This window comes from Salvia splendens, chromosome 18 (assembly GCF_004379255.2).
Source record: "Salvia splendens isolate huo1 chromosome 18, SspV2, whole genome shotgun sequence".
NCBI lineage: Eukaryota > Viridiplantae > Streptophyta > Magnoliopsida > Lamiales > Lamiaceae > Salvia > Salvia splendens.
Window position 1 is genome coordinate 7,430,959 of NC_056049.1, and position 18,560 is coordinate 7,449,518.

The 18,560-nt window shown below is 37.3% G+C and overlaps 1 protein-coding gene across 1 annotated transcript; it reads right to left on the minus strand.

Moving 5' to 3' along the window:
- Window positions 1-1,215: 1,215 nt before the first annotated feature.
- LOC121777314 (glutamate decarboxylase-like) lies at window positions 1,216-11,681 on the minus strand. The gene is made up of 6 exons (XM_042174525.1): window positions 11,459-11,681; window positions 11,157-11,361; window positions 8,155-8,570; window positions 2,171-2,424; window positions 1,933-1,985; window positions 1,216-1,856 (listed from the first exon to the last, which is right to left on the minus strand). The coding sequence occupies exons 1-6, from the start codon at window positions 11,542-11,544 to the stop codon at window positions 1,386-1,388; spliced, it is 1,485 nt and encodes a 494-aa protein (XP_042030459.1). The 5' UTR covers window positions 11,545-11,681; the 3' UTR covers window positions 1,216-1,385.
- Window positions 11,682-18,560: the final 6,879 nt, after the last annotated feature.

Consider the following 18,560-nt stretch of genomic DNA (forward strand, 5'->3'; position numbering starts at 1 on the left):
TATATTTATTGGCCATGTAGAGCGTATGGGTATTATAGATAAAGCCTTGCTATTTTAGTTGTGGACTCATGTATTGTGTAAACACTCTTGTGAATTCAATAAAAGTTGTGTTTCTGCTTGTTTATATGTTATCATCAAAGTTTGTATACAATATGGTTGTTTAGATAACATATGTTGTATTGAGAATTAAAGTTCATCTCAATGAAAGGTTTATTCATATAAAGTTAGAATTGATTTGTGATACATGGAAGGAATCATGTCGACTAAATGATTGTGTGACCGCCATGATTCAATCAAGTCTAACTTTATAGGTATTTAAAGGATATATGAACTTGATGTAAAGTGCGCAGAAAAGTAATTAAATCATTGAAAGCTACAAAGGTCAAGTGGGAGAATGTAGGAATATTTATTCCTATATGTGACCTATGTAGATATTGGTTTAATAGTAAAGATCAAGTTCAAACATATCAGTTGGATTCTAATATGAAAGACGATACTGTGATGGATCGGTTTCGATTAAAGAATTAGAATCGGGTGTATTGATAACCCTCTTCTCTTGCCTTGCATAGATATAAATATGTGTATATAAATATGTGTAAAAGATTAAAAGCTGTAGGATAAATCTGATGTATTTATGAAAAGGTGCGAACGAACGGATACGACCCTTCTTGAAAGGTTGTCTATTGTCTATATATACAATCAGATTTTACAGCTTTATACACACACAATTTACTACAGAATTCTATATACAAAAAAGTCATATTGATATTGAATTCTTCTTCATCAAAAGAATTCATAAAGGAAAGGCCAAAGAGACGAAAAGATCAACCGCAACTTTTAGGGGAAACATCAACTCATGGAATACAACCCTACATCAAATATAAGCTATGGATGGAGGTTGGTATATCATCTCTTTGATGTTTTATGTGTTATGGTTATATTAATACGAATCTAGAATGTGATTTCGGTATAGAAATCGGTAAAGCATCAAAAAATGGCTAACAAAAGTATATGGATGGAAAGATATAAAGAGATGAAAAAGGTGTAATGAATATGAGAAGAGAGAAAATACGTTAAAAGAGGTTTACAAAGGTTCATAATCTGATATGTGGTAGGAGTATTATTTATATATTGATATATGATAATGATAATGCATAATTGATCTATTGGGCATCTTGTGTTTGTTTTGCAGTATCCAAAATAAGAAAAGGAGGATTTACCAACAAGTTCTCGTAATACTCCAAACAATTCACGGCTTGCCATATCAAACATTAAAATACACATATAGAGGTACGTTGAAATTAGAATGCACCAAACCAGTAGCAATTCTCACCAAATTTTGTGGGTAAAAATAGTAGTCCTCGTCCAAGAAGCAACAAAGTAGCTTAGCAAACTCCCTTGGTCTTTTTTTTGTTAGCAACCATTTTCTTCCAAGCATCGGTGACCTCCCTCTGCACCTCAAGGGCTGTCTTCTTCACTACAACAGCATGATTCTCGTCCGCGGCGAGCTTCTCGGTGACCTTAGACGGCAGCGTGTCGAGCTCGTGCAGAACCTTTTCGATGTCGAGGACGAGCCTCTCCGCCAGAGTCCGCGAGAAATCCTCGCGGATCACAACGCGCAGCACTGTGATGTGCTGCGCGTCCGGCGGCATTGTGTAAGCAGGGACGATCCACCCGTAGCGGCGGAGCATGTCCGATATCTCGAACTCGTTGTGGCGGCTGTTGTCCGTGAGGCTGAACGCCACCAGTGGGACGCCATGGTCCTTGGACACGATGGTGAATCGCCCTGTTTTCTCCAGGCCTTCTTTCAGCACCATCGCATTTTCTTGGCAGTTTTCCATTATGTTGCGGTACCCCTGCATTTTATGCTTTGGTTTCAGCCCAAATTGTCACATTTTGTTCTAATAATTGTTTACCAAATGTACTACTTACCTCATGACCCAAGCGAATGAGTTGATAGTATTGAGCAATTATTTGACTGGACCCTGAAAAAATTTAAGTGAAATTATATACACTCCATTCGTCCTAACCAAGGTGACTCACTTTTCTTTTTTGTCCTTTCCCAACAAAGATGACTCACTTAACATATATAACATCATTGTGTAAAATAGCGTGTGTCATCCAAGAAAGGGATCTTCGTCCTTGAAACTGAGGGAGTATATATATGTACCTTTGGAAAAGTTGAGAGTGAACGTGGGTTGATCCGATCCGAGATAGTTGATGTGGAAAATGAGCTCATCGGGCAAGTCGTCTTTAGTCCTCCAAATGGCCCAACCGATACCTGCGTACACTAACCCGTACTTGTGCCCGCTCACATTGATACTCTTCACCAACGGCAATCTGAAGTCCCACTCCAATTCCGGGTACAAAAAGGGAGCAATGAAGCCACCACTAGCAGCATCCACATGAATAGGGGTGTCCCATCTGCCACAACAAAAACAACTCTAAACAAAATAGAAAAGGAAAGTCTCTTGGATTCGGGATTTGGGATTTGGGATGAAGGGGCCAGAGGGAAGGATTCGATGGCGCCGTCTGTGGGAAGGATTCGATGACGACGCCGAGGATCGAAGCGGAGAAGTTCACAGGCCGGAATGATTTTGGGCTTTGGCGGATAAAGATGAAGGCCTTATTGATTCAGCAAGGGCTAGCTGAGGCGATCAAGTCCAAGACGCCAGAGGTCGCCGATGGAGAGGATCCGAAGCAGACTCTCAAGAAAAAGGAGATGTTTGAGAAGGCACATAGTGCCATTGTTCTGTGCTTGGGCGATAAAGTGCTCAGGGAAGTGTCAAAGGAGACTACAGCTGCTGGAATTTGGGATAAACTCGAGCATCTCTACATGGTGAAGTCTCTTGCCAACCGCCTCTATATGAAACAAAGATTGTACTCCTATAAATTCCAAGAAGGGAAAGCTATAGAGGAGCAGCTCGATGAATTCAATAAAGCGATCGATGACCTTGAAAACATCGATGTAATTCTTGATGCTGAAGATAAGGCCATCCTGCTTCTCAATGCGCTACCAAGATCATTCGATCACCTCAAAGACGCCATGTTGTATGGGAGGGAGAAAACAATTACCCTCGAGGAAGTGCAATGTGCCTTGAAGGCTAGGGAGTTGCAGAAGGTATCAAGCTCAGCAGCAAGCACGAGCCGTGACAGTGCAGCTGAGGCTCTGAATATTAAGAAGTACAAGGGAAAGAAGCAATCCAAGGGCAAGGATGGAGCTGGCAAACCCAAGATGCAGGGGCAAAAATCTCTTGACAGTGACAAAGAAACCAGGAAATGTCATTGGTGTGGCAAGCCTGGTCATCTCAAGAAGAATTGCTACGCATTCAAAAGAAAGCAAGCTGAAGAGAATGGGAATTCTAGCACTGCTGATTGTGCGGAGGAAATGGAGCCAGCTCAAGCTTTGAACGTGGTTGGCAAAGAAATAGCAGAATCTTGGATAATGGATTCCGGCTGCTCGTTTCACATTTGCTCACATAGGGCATGGTTTGAGAATCTTAAGGAAGCTACTGGCACAGTCCTTTTGGGGAATAATCAGGTATGCAAGGTACATGGAATTGGTAATATTAGATTCAAGATTCATGATAGTTCGGTTAAGCTTTTGACTGGAGTTAGATACATCCCTGATATAAAGAGAAACTTAATCTCTTTGGGAACGTTGGAATTAAAGGGGTATTCATTTGAGTCATCACATGGCTGTATGAAAGTACTGAACGGGAAGGACATCATCATGAGAGCTATAAGAAAAAATAGCTTGTATTATTTGGATGCTGAGACCATCCAAGGAAGCGCACTCGTGTCAGAGAGCAGTGATTATGAAACTTGGCATAACCGGCTTGGTCATGTGGGACAGAGAGGGATGAAGGAGTTAGCTCGCAAGGGGCTAATCCAAGGAGTCGATCCTGAATACTCGAAGATGTGCGAATCATGCCAGCTTGGAAAAGGAAAGAAGCTCCCATACCAAACAGGTAAACACACCTCGAGTAAGCCTCTTGATTATTGCCACAGTGATCTGTGGGGGCCATGTTCAACCAACTCGATAGGAGGGGGGAGGTATTTCTTGAGCATTATTGATGATTTCAGTAGGAAAGTTTGGGTGTATATTCTCAAGGAATACCCATGGGCATTTGAAAAGTTTAGGAGTTGGCATGAAGCTGTGAAGGTGGAAAAGGGGCATGGTCTGAGGTGCCTTAGAACGGACAACGGCTTGGAATTTTTATCAAGAGAGTTTGAGAACTATTGCAAGAAATATGGGATTAAAAGGCACAGGACCGCACCTGGGAATCCGCAGCAAAATGGGACAGCGGAACGAATGAACAGAACCTTGTTGGAAAGGGTTAGGTGTATGTTGATCACATCTGGTGTTCCAAAGAGGTTCTGGGCAGAGGCAGTTTCAACGGCTGCAAAGATGATAAATAAATGTCCTAGTTCAGCTATCAGCCATGATACTCCCGACAACAGATGGTATGGCAGTCATGGCAGTTACAGAAACTTGAAAACCTTTGGGTGCAGGGCATATGCACATATTAGGCAAGGGAAGCTGGAGCCGAGGGCCTTAAAGTGCATTTTTCTGGGATATCAAACTGGAGTCAAGGCCTACAGATTATGGAGTACAGAAAGTGGGAACCAAAAGATTATTATCAGCCGAGATGTTGTTTTCAATGAATTGGAGATGCCGTACAAAGATGCAGCTTCAGTCACGGAGTCACAAGGTCAGAGTGTGAAGTCTGACATAAACCATGATCTTGGTGATAAAAGTGATCAGGATGATCTTGGTGATAAGAGTGATCAGGATACCGTGATAGGTGCTGATTATGAACACAACTCAGCAGATTCAAGTGATCATGGCAGTTCATCAGGCCCACAACCTGAGTATCCTCCACCCTCAGTTGGTAACCAAGGTAATGATGATGGTTACTTGCTAGCAAGAGATAGAACTAGAAGGGAGGTCAGACCACCTGCAAGGTTCAGAGATGCAGATTTTGTATATTATGCTCTTTGCATTGCAGAAGAGCTGGAGTTGAATGAACCGAGCAACTACAAAGAGGCTATTGGAAGCAGGGATAGACAGAAATGGATTACTGCAATGAATGAGGAAATAGAGTCACTGCTAAAAAATAAAACTTGGGTTTTGGTTTTGAGATCCATGATCCAACAGAGGCCCATTAGTTGCAAGTGGATATACAAGAGGAAGGTGGAGGCCTCACAGAATGACTCTATTAGGTTCAAAGCAAGGCTTGTGGCAAGAGGTTTCACGCAAGAGGAGGGGATTGACTACAATGAGGTATTTTCCCCGGTTGTAAAGCATAGCTCTATCCGAATATTGTTGGCAATAGTGGCCCATCGGAATTGGGAATTGCAACAGCTAGACGTAAAAACTGCCTTCTTGCATGGGGAATTAGAGGAAGTTATATATATGGAACAGCCACAAGGCTTTGTCAAACCCGGAGATGAAGATAAAGTTTGTCTTCTTAAAAGGAGCATCTATGGGCTGAAGCAAAGCAGCCGACAGTGGTACCTTAAATTCGATGAGCAGATGATGAAGATGGGATTTAGGAAGTCATCATTCGACAGTTGTGTATATATCAGATACAAGGAAAGTAAACCAATCGCATACCTGCTACTATATGTAGATGATATGCTTGTGGCAGGACCAAGCAAATCAGAGATTGCTCAAGTCAAGGTGGAGCTTGAGGCAGCTTTTGAAATGAAAGACTTGGGAAATGCGAAGAGGATACTTGGGATGGACATCATAAGAGATAGAGCAAAAGGAAGCTTATGGCTGATACAACACAGCTATGTCAGAAAGATGTTGAGTAAGTTTCAGATGACTGACTCTAAACAAGTCTCAACTCCATCAAGTCAGCAATACAAACTGAGCTCTGAACAAAGCCCAAAAACTGATGCAGAAAGAAAGAGGATGTCTAAAGTGCCTTATGCAAGCATAGTAGGCAGTATAATGTATACTATGGTTTGCACCCGTCCTGATTTGGCCTATGCTATAAGCTTGACTAGTAGGTATATGAGTGATCATGGAGAGACTCACTGGCAGGCATTGAAATGGACTTTAAGGTACTTACTAGGTACTCAGAGTCATGGCTTGTTATACTCTAAGCAAGACGATGTAGAGACTGATGAGTTGATTGGGTATTGTGATGCTGATTATGCAGCACATTTGGATAGCAGAAAATCACAATCAGCATATATATTCAAGATTTATGGGACAGCAGTTAGTTGGAAGTCGAGTTTGCAATCGGTGGTTGCACTCTCAACAACGGAAGCTGAGTACATTGCTTTGGCTGAGGCAGTGAAAGAGGCAATTTGGTTAAAGGGGATCCTTGAAGATTTTGGAGTCCATCAAGATACAGTGACTATCCTCTGCGACAATAATAGTGCTATAAGTCTGTCAAGACATCAAGTTTTCCATGAAAAGAGTAAGCATATTGATGTCAAACTTCATTTTGTAAGAGATGAAGTAAGAAAAGGGGTAGTGTGTGTAAAGAAGGTGCATACTACAGAGAATGCAGCTGACATGCTCACCAAATCTCTACCAAGTTCTAAGTTTGAACATTGCTTGGACTTGGTTGGGCTTGTTCCTCGGAGATGAAGGTGGTTGATGAGGATGGAGGTGTTCCAACAATTCAGCTAAGGTGGAGATTTGAAGTGGTGTAGCTGCATTGCAGTAAGGCTTGAAGAAACTGAGCCCAGGCCCACATCAGATTACTCTCTCTGGCCCAGCTCAGCCCAACTCAAGAAGAAGCTCGGGTTAGATAGACGGTTTTACCCAAATGCTAGTTCTGGAAACTGTGTATATATGTTGTATAACAGAAAGAGAGAGAGGGCGAGAGATACACACAATACACACAACACATAGCTGATCCAAGAAGCAATTCACTCGAGCAAGATAGTTTCGATTGAGAGAGATTAGTTTAGAGAGTTCAGTTGTAATTGTATCTCTGATTCTTAGTTGGTGATTGAATAAGAACAACTCCATTTTCGTCCGTGGATGTAGATCTCGAAAGAGATTGAACCACGTAATCTCCTCGCGTCGTCTACCATCATTTGTTCATTCGATTTGCACAACAAATTGCGTCGTCATCGAATCCTTCCCTCTGGCTTGTTATACTCTAAGCAAGACGATGTAGAGACTGATGAGTTGATTGGGTATTGTGATGCTGATTATGCAGCACATTTGGATAGCAGAAAATCACAATCAGCATATATATTCAAGATTTATGGGACAGCAGTTAGTTGGAAGTCGAGTTTGCAATCGGTGGTTGCACTCTCAACAACGGAAGCTGAGTACATTGCTTTGGCTGAGGCAGTGAAAGAGGCAATTTGGTTAAAGGGGATCCTTGAAGATTTTGGAGTCCATCAAGATACAGTGACTATCCTCTGCGACAATAATAGTGCTATAAGTCTGTCAAGACATCAAGTTTTCCATGAAAAGAGTAAGCATATTGATGTCAAACTTCATTTTGTAAGAGATGAAGTAAGAAAAGGGGTAGTGTGTGTAAAGAAGGTGCATACTACAGAGAATGCAGCTGACATGCTCACCAAATCTCTACCAAGTTCTAAGTTTGAACATTGCTTGGACTTGGTTGGGCTTGTTCCTCGGAGATGAAGGTGGTTGATGAGGATGGAGGTGTTCCAACAATTCAGCTAAGGTGGAGATTTGAAGTGGTGTAGCTGCATTGCAGTAAGGCTTGAAGAAACTGAGCCCAGGCCCACATCAGATTACTCTCTCTGGCCCAGCTCAGCCCAACTCAAGAAGAAGCTCGGGTTAGATAGACGGTTTTACCCAAATGCTAGTTCTGGAAACTGTGTATATATGTTGTATAACAGAAAGAGAGAGAGGGCGAGAGATACACACAATACACACAACACATAGCTGATCCAAGAAGCAATTCACTCGAGCAAGATAGTTTCGATTGAGAGAGATTAGTTTAGAGAGTTCAGTTGTAATTGTATCTCTGATTCTTAGTTGGTGATTGAATAAGAACAACTCCATTTTCGTCCGTGGATGTAGATCTCGAAAGAGATTGAACCACGTAATCTCCTCGCGTCGTCTACCATCATTTGTTCATTCGATTTGCACAACAATATATGTCTTTGTAATCTAACACGGGTTATGTGAAACAGATAACGCACCCTGTTTCCTTGTTCTTCTCAACCAAGAGGTCGTTGAGACGCTTAACATCCTCGAATTCACCATTGAGTGTGGAGCCCAAGATGGCGGCGACACAGATAGTGTTCTCGTCAACCATCTCGACGGCCTTCTCGGGGTCCATGACGTAGTATCCCTCTGTTAGTTTGACCTCCTTGAGCTCCACTTCGAAATATCGGGCGAATTTCTCCCAGCATACTTGGACGTTGGCGCCAGTGACGATGTTGGGCTTGTCGTGGGGTTTCCCGAGCGCTTTCATCTTGTTCTGCCATTTTCTCTTGAATGCTAGACCGGCCAGCATTATGGCTTCCGATGATCCCACGGTTCCCACTCCCACTGCAGTCTCCTCGTCTCCCAGTGGCGCGTTGAATAGATGCGCGATCATGTTCACGCACCGGTTCTGCTCCCACACAAGATTGAACATCGTTAAACTTTCATGAAGGAAACAAGCATATTGCATACACTACGTGTATATTGAGGTTTCATCTTTGTAGATTCATTTCAAGTATAATACGTGTATGTTGATTTTCATAAACTAGGAGGTCCGTTCTTAATTCAATAATTTGCGACGGGTAATACGTATTTTCTGTTCCATTTTAGTATATAATCTAATATATGAAGTACATAAATATTTCAATTTTATTACAATTAAAAAGGATAATGACTTATCTAAACACCATCTGTATGTTACAATTGCTTAACTTTTGTAAATGCTAACAGAGTAACATCCTATTAGCTCCGTCATGCAAGCACTTCACACAATTTTATTCCATTTTAATTACTACTAATATCTAAATATTTGATGCAGTCAAAATAATATTTAAATGAATATACCGTAGCATATACGGAGTATTTAAGACAATTAGACAAGTCCCTGTCGTTTTACCCAACTTGACGGGGAACACAAATTTCGGTTTTTTCTCCCTTAGTTGGGCCAGAGTTTGGACCACCATCAAATATCAATCACGTTCCACAATGTTTAGTAAATTAGGCTAAAAAAATACTAGTACAATCTTAATTTACTACTACGAATTACGGAGTATTAATTTTTCAAACAAATTACTTGCAGATATGACTGATTTACACTTGAACTATACGTACATATATAAACTAAAATTTTATTAGCTTGCGTAAATTGTCTAATATTCTTATACATAAACTACGCATATAAATAAATGGCTTCCTTCTGACTAATCTTTGAATTATGAAATAATAATGCCTATGCAAGAAGAAATCAATAATAAAATTACAACAAAACCTAAAGTTTGAAAATCCAATTAAATGAAAAGAATTTAATTCAAAATAGCACAAAATCAGGGATCTTTTTAATTATAAATGGAATGATACACCCGACGCATGTGGTAATCTTTTAACTGTAATGTCGCGTGATCATCTTTCCTATATGATGACATCCACGCGTCCATTAGTGGTTGGTCAAATACTCTCTCTCTCTCTCTCACTATATTCGGCAAAATGAGAAAAAGAATAGTACTTTGCTATGGTCTGGTCCCGAAAAACAAAGAGAAATAATATTCTGCGATACAGCTTATTATTTACAACCCCGACAATTCAATAATTAATACTACTCCTTTGTTTAGTCTAATCACTAATGACACCCAAATATCTATACAATTGCAAATTAAATAATGTTAATCCGCATCTTGGAACGTGCTACCTAACATCCATGATGCGTGGTTGTTACAGGCTCCAAATATACATATACAATCCAATTCAATTGTGCAAAATATATTACATATATTCTGTTTCCGAATTTGTAAAAATTGAATTTATTGACTAAACCAGAATAACCATTATCTTTATTAATGTATTAGCTAACCACTTAGCCATCGCGCTCACACATTGCAATCTCCAATCCATATGTTTAATTGATATGGCACATCTTTAAGAAATATCTTAGCTACGCCTAATAAGTTGACGTGTTCAACTTAAGTTTAAAGTCAATAATACGTTTTAAATCATAATCACAAATAATTAATACAGTTAATTAGACCATGTTTATCGGGATGGGTGGGTCGGTTGCCATATAGGTAATGCAATTAAAAAAATTCATAATTTTTCTTCCTCTATAAATAGAGACCACATTTGCTATAGTTTTGCACACAAAAAATATCATCTTTTCTCCTCCTATAATCCTTATTGTTTAGTATAATTTCATATTTTTTAGTTTCCCTTGTTGGTAGAGCATAAATGTGCAAAATTTGGCAATTACAATTGAATGTCTAGTTTTCATCTTATGTATGAGAACTAATTATGTATTTTCAATTTCGTATTTGAATGAATGTAATTTATGTTTTTTATTTATTTGTTTTTATAATTTTTAGTTTGTCATTTATTACGTTTTTCGATAAATTTACAATAATAAGTATTTCATGTAATAATAATAGTATTAAAAATAATGTAAAAATAAATATATAATAGTGTGGTTGGGTGGTCATTGATAAACCATGAAAATATGTGTGGTTAGGTTGGATGAATATTAATGATGTGGAAGATGATGTGGAGGAGATAGAAATGAATTAAATATTGAAAAAGTGAATGGTTGGGTTGGGTTGGGGGTTGCTGATAAACATGGTCTTAGCAACCTCATATGATATCATCGTTAAATTTACACGAATCATATGCATTTGCTTCATCAATGTGTCAAGCAAGTCAATGAAACTTTAGAAAAGTTAATAAAAAGGCGGATGAAAATTGAAAAGCAAGTTGAAATCTATATAGATGATAGATCCAAAACATTTTCCTACTTAATTAATGAACAGCCAAAAAATTGAAAAGCAAGTTGAAATCTATATAGATGATAGTTCCAAAACATTTTCCTACTTAATTAATGAACAGCCAAACAGATCTAATATTTTACAAGTATGCCCCCTCTTATCGCTCTCAGAAACAGTGCGCAACGGATTAAAATTAAAAACTAATTAAGTCATCGCAAACGCAATTAAGTAGTAATTGGGGAAAAACTCGCCTGCAACTCGGTGGTGACGGGGTATTCATCCATGTCGACGTAGTTTTTGTTAATGGCGGCCAAAACCAGCTTGTCGCACTCCGGCTCCATCCACGTGGTGACGAACGACGCCAGATTCAGCCTCGGATTTCCGTCGAGCATCAGCTCGTCATTGATGATCTGGTACGCCGCTTCCTTCGGGATCGAATCCTCCGACATCTTAAACCTAATTTCGCGCAATCGCACGTAAATCCCGACGATTCACACAGAAACAGAAAAGCAGGGGAAAAGAACAGATCGATCTAATTTTACGCATTATTTACCTAGGGAGAGAGTGGCGAACATATCGCGAGGCGAAAGTGGAGTGGACTGAGACGTCGGATTCGGAGGCGGTCTTCGAGAGAACCATGGCGCCGGTGGTGGTGGAGTAGGAGACAAGATAGTGTGGAAAATGGGAAGAAAATGCGAGGAATTGAGGCTGATTGGTGTGTGTAAGCCGTGTTATCGTAGTACATATAGGAATTGGAGAGTGAGTGGGCTCTTTTGCATCACTGATATTTTTATTTTCACCAATTATTATACTATTCAAATTAATTGGTTTATTGCTAAAGAATAAACATTATGAGTAATTATTGAAAAAAAGGCTGGTTCCACTAACATTTTCCTGATGGAAATTAGACTTGGATTTGACTTGCCAACTTCTAACATACTTGCAATAAAAATAAATTCGCTCGTCACGTACAAATTGTCCATTAATATTAATAAATTAATTTATAGTTAAAATTGGCATTCCCTTTTTTTATGGGTAAATGAAGACTTTATCAGTCCTAGGATTCAAACCCGAGACTTTTGAGCTTGGTCATTACCTCTCAACCGCTTGGTCAATTCCCGCACGCTAAAATTGGCACTCCATCTATCTTGATTAGTTGTCAAAATTGAACAATAACACAAGATTTTAAATGATAGTATTATTTAGTGTGTTGAATAAGAAAAAAATATTAAATGCATTAATGAAGAAAAAAACAATTTGGAATATAATAATAATAATAGTAATAATAGTAATAATAATAATAGTAATAATAATAATAATAATAATAATAATAATAATAATAATAATAATAATAATAATAATAATAATAATCACAAAAAAGATGCTCGGAGGGGTTAATGATAATTTTCTTTTTTAGGAACGGAAATGCGACAAATAAAAAATTGTGTTAATGATAATCCATAGCAGAATAGAAATATTGATTTTTTTGGCTACTTGGCTATTTAAAAATGCGTGTGGATCAATTAAATGTGTATGGAAACTGGAAAGGAATATGAATTGAACTTGCCATGTATTCGCAAAACCGCGTCTCCCGTTTATTATACTCCTACAGTCCTACTAGTCAAATACAGGATTGCTAATATTTTAGTCAAGTAGTAATTTTTTCTTAGTTTTGTAAATACGTGTGTGAAACCATTAAAAATTGTCCAAAATTTCATACTTGGAGTTCTTAACTTAAATAAAAAAAAGAGGACTTTAGATAGATCCGAGAAAAATAATACTTTGTCTTATAATAGATGTTACGCTTATGTTTTTAGTTTGTCTCATTAAAGATGTCACATTTTCTTTTTTTTGGACTAAAGTTCTCTCACATTAACAAATATACTATTTTCTCTCTTCACTTAACACAAAAAACATCTCCTAAAATTTTGTGACATTATCCAAGTAATCCAAGTGTGTCATCTATTATGAGACGGAGGGAGTAGTACTTCACCTGTTTCGCCTTAATAGAGGCGTCCGCACTCCTTTTCTGCATTATTATCTCTTTTAATTCACTTTTTCTTTACTTTAACTATTTATTATTATTTTTTCAAAATAAGTGTAAAAAATGAAACACCTCTATTTTTTTATAGTTAAATGAACATAAATTTAAAGGTAGTGCAACTGATGACTCGAACCCTAGACTCTTGACCTCAGACACTATTAACCTCTATTATTAATATTGAATAAGGGAGTACTATATTTTAATGTATGGATTGATATTCGTGCGTATTGAGCGCATGGGCAGATCTATCCTTATGGGATGGTTGGGCGTTTGCCACTCCACATATTTTTCTATACACATATATATTTCTACCCTGATTAATTGTCATTCTTTTCTATTTTGGTCTGTCCCTCAATAATTGTCTCACTTCATTTTTATCATAAATGGTAAGTAGGTCTCACTTTCCACTAACTCACTTCACTCACATTTTATTATAAAACCAATATAAAAAAGTGGGTCTCACATTCCATTAACCTTTTCAACCAACTTTTCTTTACATTTCTTAAAATTCGTGCCCGATCAAAGAGTGACAATTAATCAGGGACGGAGGGAGTATCAAATATAAATTTTATTTTTTGTAATTTCTCACTCCATCAACTTCTTAAAATTTCTCATATATAAATTTGACTCTCTCCCTTCAAGTTCCTGGTGCTGCACCTGATTGAGCATGAAAATTTTCTACAACTAGTCTACTTTCGAAATTGCTCTAACAAAATTCTATCACCATAAATAAGTAGTGGACATTAATATATAGGATAATGTTTGTCACCTTCAACCCATAAACCAAGTTTTCCAATAGTATAATTAAAGGCTTGAAACATGGCTATTCAAATGTTTGGATCGTAAAAAAATCCAAAATCGCAGTAATTAATAAACAAGTTGTAATTTGAAAACACATCACTCAGATTTGAATCCCACCAATTATTTATACATAGATTTTGTTACAACAACTATTCTTTTCAAACTGATTTACCTCTATTTTGTTGTCTGCAGCATATTAATTATTGCACAATATCAAAATTTACCTAGTGCACGTCTCATATACTAATTGCTAGTTAGTTATATTGTTATATGCATACAAATTTTTGTTATCTACACATATAATTCGTTGAACACCAAATTCCATTTTATTTTATTTTTTCAGAAAAATGGAAAAGGGAAAAAATGTCTGAATTAGTTCAACTATATGATATACTCGCTCTGTCCCGCAATAAGAGTCATATTTTGTCATTTACGTATGTCCCACAATAAAAGTCATATTTCACTTTTACTATAAATGGTAAGTAGGTCTCACATTCAACCAACTTATTCTACTCATATTTTATTATATAAAACGACTATATATAAGTGAGATTCACATTTCACTAACTTATTTAACTCTTTTTTTATATTTCTTAAAACTCGTGCTCAAAATCAAATAGGAGTCTTATTTGGGTTGAGTGAGTATGTGTTCGGATTGTCGACTGCAACAGACATTTGATATTGTCCGCTTTGGGTTAAGATCGCACAGATTTGTTTTTGAGTCACTCCAAAAATGCCTCAAATTGATAGGGAGTGGACAAGAATTATATACACCTTCCAACTTCCCTCAGACTCCCGATGTGGGATGAGTGTGTACTCAACAAACCTCCCCCTCAAACCAGATCACATCGGGAACAGACAGACGCAGTCGACCCATCAAGACATTACGGGCCTGACTCGAAGTTGAGTCATCTTGGGCCCAACTCGACTCGGCCCTGATACCACTTGTTCGGATTGTTGACTGCAACATACGTTTGATATTGTCCGCTTTGGGTTAAGCCCGCACGGATTCCCTTTTGGATCACTAGATCACATCGAGAACAGATGGACGCAGTCGACCCATCGAGACATTACGGACCTGACTCGAACTTGCTCGATCCGGCTCTGATACCACTTGTTCGGATTGTCGACTGCAACATACATTTGATATTATCCGCTTTAGGCTAAGTCCACATGGATTTTTTTTGGGTCACTCCTAAAATATCTCAAACTGATATGGGTTAAACGTGAATTATATACACCTTTCAATTTTCCTCAGACTTTCGACGTGAAATGGGTTTATACAGTATGATTTATGAACTACTCCGTACTTTTCTTCTTAGTTCATGTCAATTACTTAATTAAACAATTCGATGTCGTGCATGATTAAAATGCATCTATAAACAAACTATATAATATTCTCACGACATACTTTTAAGTTTTAACACGAATGCACTTTTCATTTTTAATCAAACTCAAATATTTGTCGTCATATTGTTATTCTACTCAAAATTTAATTTAACATTAAAAAATAAATTGTGAGTAACTAGAAAATTGACAATAAGATATTAAAATTCAACTGTGAATAGTCTTATTTGGTGGGCGCCTTTACAACCTAATTTTTAGAGCTTATTAGAAATAAAAAATTATAATAAAACAGTTGTGATTACGCTTTCTTCCCTGGTCACCCTGTTAAAAAGAAAATTTTTTAAATTGAAAGAAAATGACAAAATAAAGAAGGATAGAAAAAGAAAATTGAAGAGGTTGAAATCAGACCTGTCAAGGTAAATTCGGCTGAACTATTAATTTTACTACATGGTTTAATTGTGTCTAAATCTTGGGAGGAACTTTTTATGTGATCCACAAATTAAAATTTTCAATAGATTTTTGGTGTGTAAAATAATTTAAAGCACAATCATTAGGTGAAAGATGGAATATCAAAATAAACCTTCAAAATACACAACATTAAAAGAAACTACACTAGCCCATTATTTCGATCAATTTAGGAATTTTAAATTGCATTTACACAATCGACAAGAAGATAAATTACAATCAACTCATAACAACAAGAAATTGGTACGTGACCAGCAGCATGAAGGGTACAAAATTCATTGGTTAATTGTGTAATGTAAGGGAGAAAGATTAATTCTTTTAATTATAAATATCTTTTAATGATGTCCTATCATTTTGATGGAGACATAGATCCATAACAAATTCTTGAATAAGTAAAACACGTTAATACCTATTCAACTTGATAAACTATTATTTGACGATTTTAATTCCGTGGGAGCCGGAAAAATGACGTATTTGACAAAGGTTTGTTTTATTGCACATTATTCATCCACTTGGTCGATAACTCATTACAAAGACCAGACTTTGAGCCTTTTTTCTAAAAATTTTAATTTTTTAAATTATTTATTTCATATAAATTGCAATTACATAATTAAAATACAAATTCATTTAAAAAGTTGTATGATTAAAATTTCAATATATTATATAATTAAAAACAAAAGTTGCATAGTTTAAATCTTATAATACATAATTTAAATACTAGAATATCATAATTAAAAATATGGAAAAACTAATCTAATGAATCCAACTATTTCGCCAAACTTATAAGAAGATACTGGTGGTTGTTTTCCCTCTATTTCTCGTTCATTTGGGATTGATCTTGTGGGTTATCTGTTGGTGTCTATTTCTAAAAAATAAAATTAAAATTCAATTTTCAAATAAAAAATGTTATTTTTTTGGCACATTTGCGCTTCGGGCGCGTGCCCTAAAATCGCCCTCCTCATTGGGCGAGAAGCGCAAGTGCCACTCACGGTGCGCGGAAGGGCGAAGTCGGCCCATGTGCCGCTGGCAAGACTTGCGTCGTCACCCTCTTTGCTTCCACTGGTGGACGTTTTGTGGGCGGCTGGCTCTGCATGTGAGCCCGCACGACACGTGCTCTAAGGGCGTCCACTATAAGGCTGACACTTCCAATAGCCCAGCCACTTTTTTTGTCCACAGCCCCAGTTTATTTGTCCGCGCCCACAAAAAAAAGTGTCCTCAGCTATAAGGTGGACACTTCCAATAGCCCCAAAATTTTTAGCCACTTTTCATTTTATTTTTTTTCGTTTATTCTAAATCAATTATAATTAATATTATCGGAACGTAAATAATTAGAAAACGAGGTAATTGGTACCAAATATTCGTTGTATTGAAAGCGGTAAAATTATACAACGAACAATTAAAAAAAACAAATTTAATTTTAAATAATCGTCAATTATTTAAAGGATTTGTCTCCAAAATTACTGACGCCCATTTTTTCTGCTACTTCTTTCTCTCTCCAAACACGTGTAATACCTACTACTTCTTTCTCTCCTTCTTCCTTCTCCAATCTCCCCCTTTCTCTAAAAATGTCAAAAATTAAAAAAAAAATCGCCGGATCGCCGCGCCGGGCGGATGTGCTATAGGCAGGCGCGCCGAACGCGCACCGGCGCGTCCTCGCCGCCTAGTCGGCGAAGGATATTCCGCCCCAAAAAAATTGTCCGCTACGGGGCGGATGCCCAGCCCACTATAGTCAGCCGCCGCCGCGGTTCCGGGGCGGCCGGCGCGCCGCCCCTATAGGGGATGCCCTAACTAATCAGTATTCTAAGAATAACATTTCTTATTTAATATTATAGAGTATTTTGATAAATGAAATGCAGTTAGGTTAGTAAAATAAAAAAATATTTTTTGTAAAATTAAAAGTTAAGAATTTGAATCATCTAGTGTGAGTTATTTTTCTGAAAACTATTATGATATAGTATTTACAAAGTTGTGAAGATATTTCACTTTCAGCCATAACATATTTCCTTGTTGTTTTGTCTCTTGAAAGGGCCTTTTAACTTTCAACCATATCACTAGCTTAATTGATGGTGGCGACAGGTGGACCTACAAACAGTGCACTTGACATTTTATTTTCTAAAAGAATACTATTATTCAATTCCATTTACAATCAATAGTTATGTTTTATTTTGCATCAAGTAGTTACTTTCTATTTTTGATAAATTACTCCTTTAATAAGACTAATCTCATTTCCCGTAATAATTTTACAATAATTTTTTCTCTTTATTTTCCTACCCCTTTAATAAGACTAGTCTCATTTCCCGTAATAATTTTACAATATAAAAAAATATTTAGAATTGAGACGGATTCACCACATTGCAATGTTTCTGATTTTACCTATGAACGCAAGGTTTATTTTTTGGGTGCAACAATATTTTCTTATATATAACTCATAATAATATGTCTATTCTATACAAATACAATAGTGTTCATTTTAGGACAATATACTGAGGATTCCATAATTTTATGACAATAGCAATTAATGTTTTGAAAACAGGATCGGATCAGATGGTTCGGCCCAAACTGGCACATTTTCCTAGCCCAGATATAGAACAATGAGTGATAGTTTCACTGAGTCGCTTATACTTTAAAACTAGTGTTATCACTCATGCTAAATTAAATACACATGCATCTTTGAAAGGTGGACTAGATCAGTATATACCTTTGGGGAAAGCCTTATCCAAGACGACTAGACGAGTTAGAAGATTGGATTTCTGGTTTTGTGGTTATAAGTTGTTGGGGTTTTTTCTATTCAGACCGCGGAGATCTGGTGCATTTTTTATGGTATCCAGTTGGCGAAGAATTTGGGTATCCGAAAACTAGTTGTGGAAAGTGATAGCTTTGTTGAAGTCGACATGATTATGGAAAGATTTGAAGTCAGCATTAACTATCATTCTATAGTGCAGAGGATGCAAAACTTATTTCAGGAATTTGATTTTGTGGTTGTCAAGCACGTGCACCA

What these genes read in the sequence shown, in the direction of transcription:
- LOC121777314 (XM_042174525.1), bottom strand. Translation starts at nt 11,544, where the DNA reads ATGGTTCTCTCGAAGACCGCCTCCGAATCCGACGTCTCAGTCCACTCC. An exon ending in CCGTCACCACCGAGTTGCAG is followed by an intron (nt 8,571 to 11,156) that starts GCGAGTTTTTCC and finishes GTGTGGGAGCAG; the next exon opens with AACCGGTGCGTGAACATGAT. An exon ending in CACTCTCAACTTTTCCAAAG is followed by an intron (nt 1,986 to 2,170) that starts GTACATATATAT and finishes AAATTTTTTCAG; the next exon opens with GGTCCAGTCAAATAATTGCT.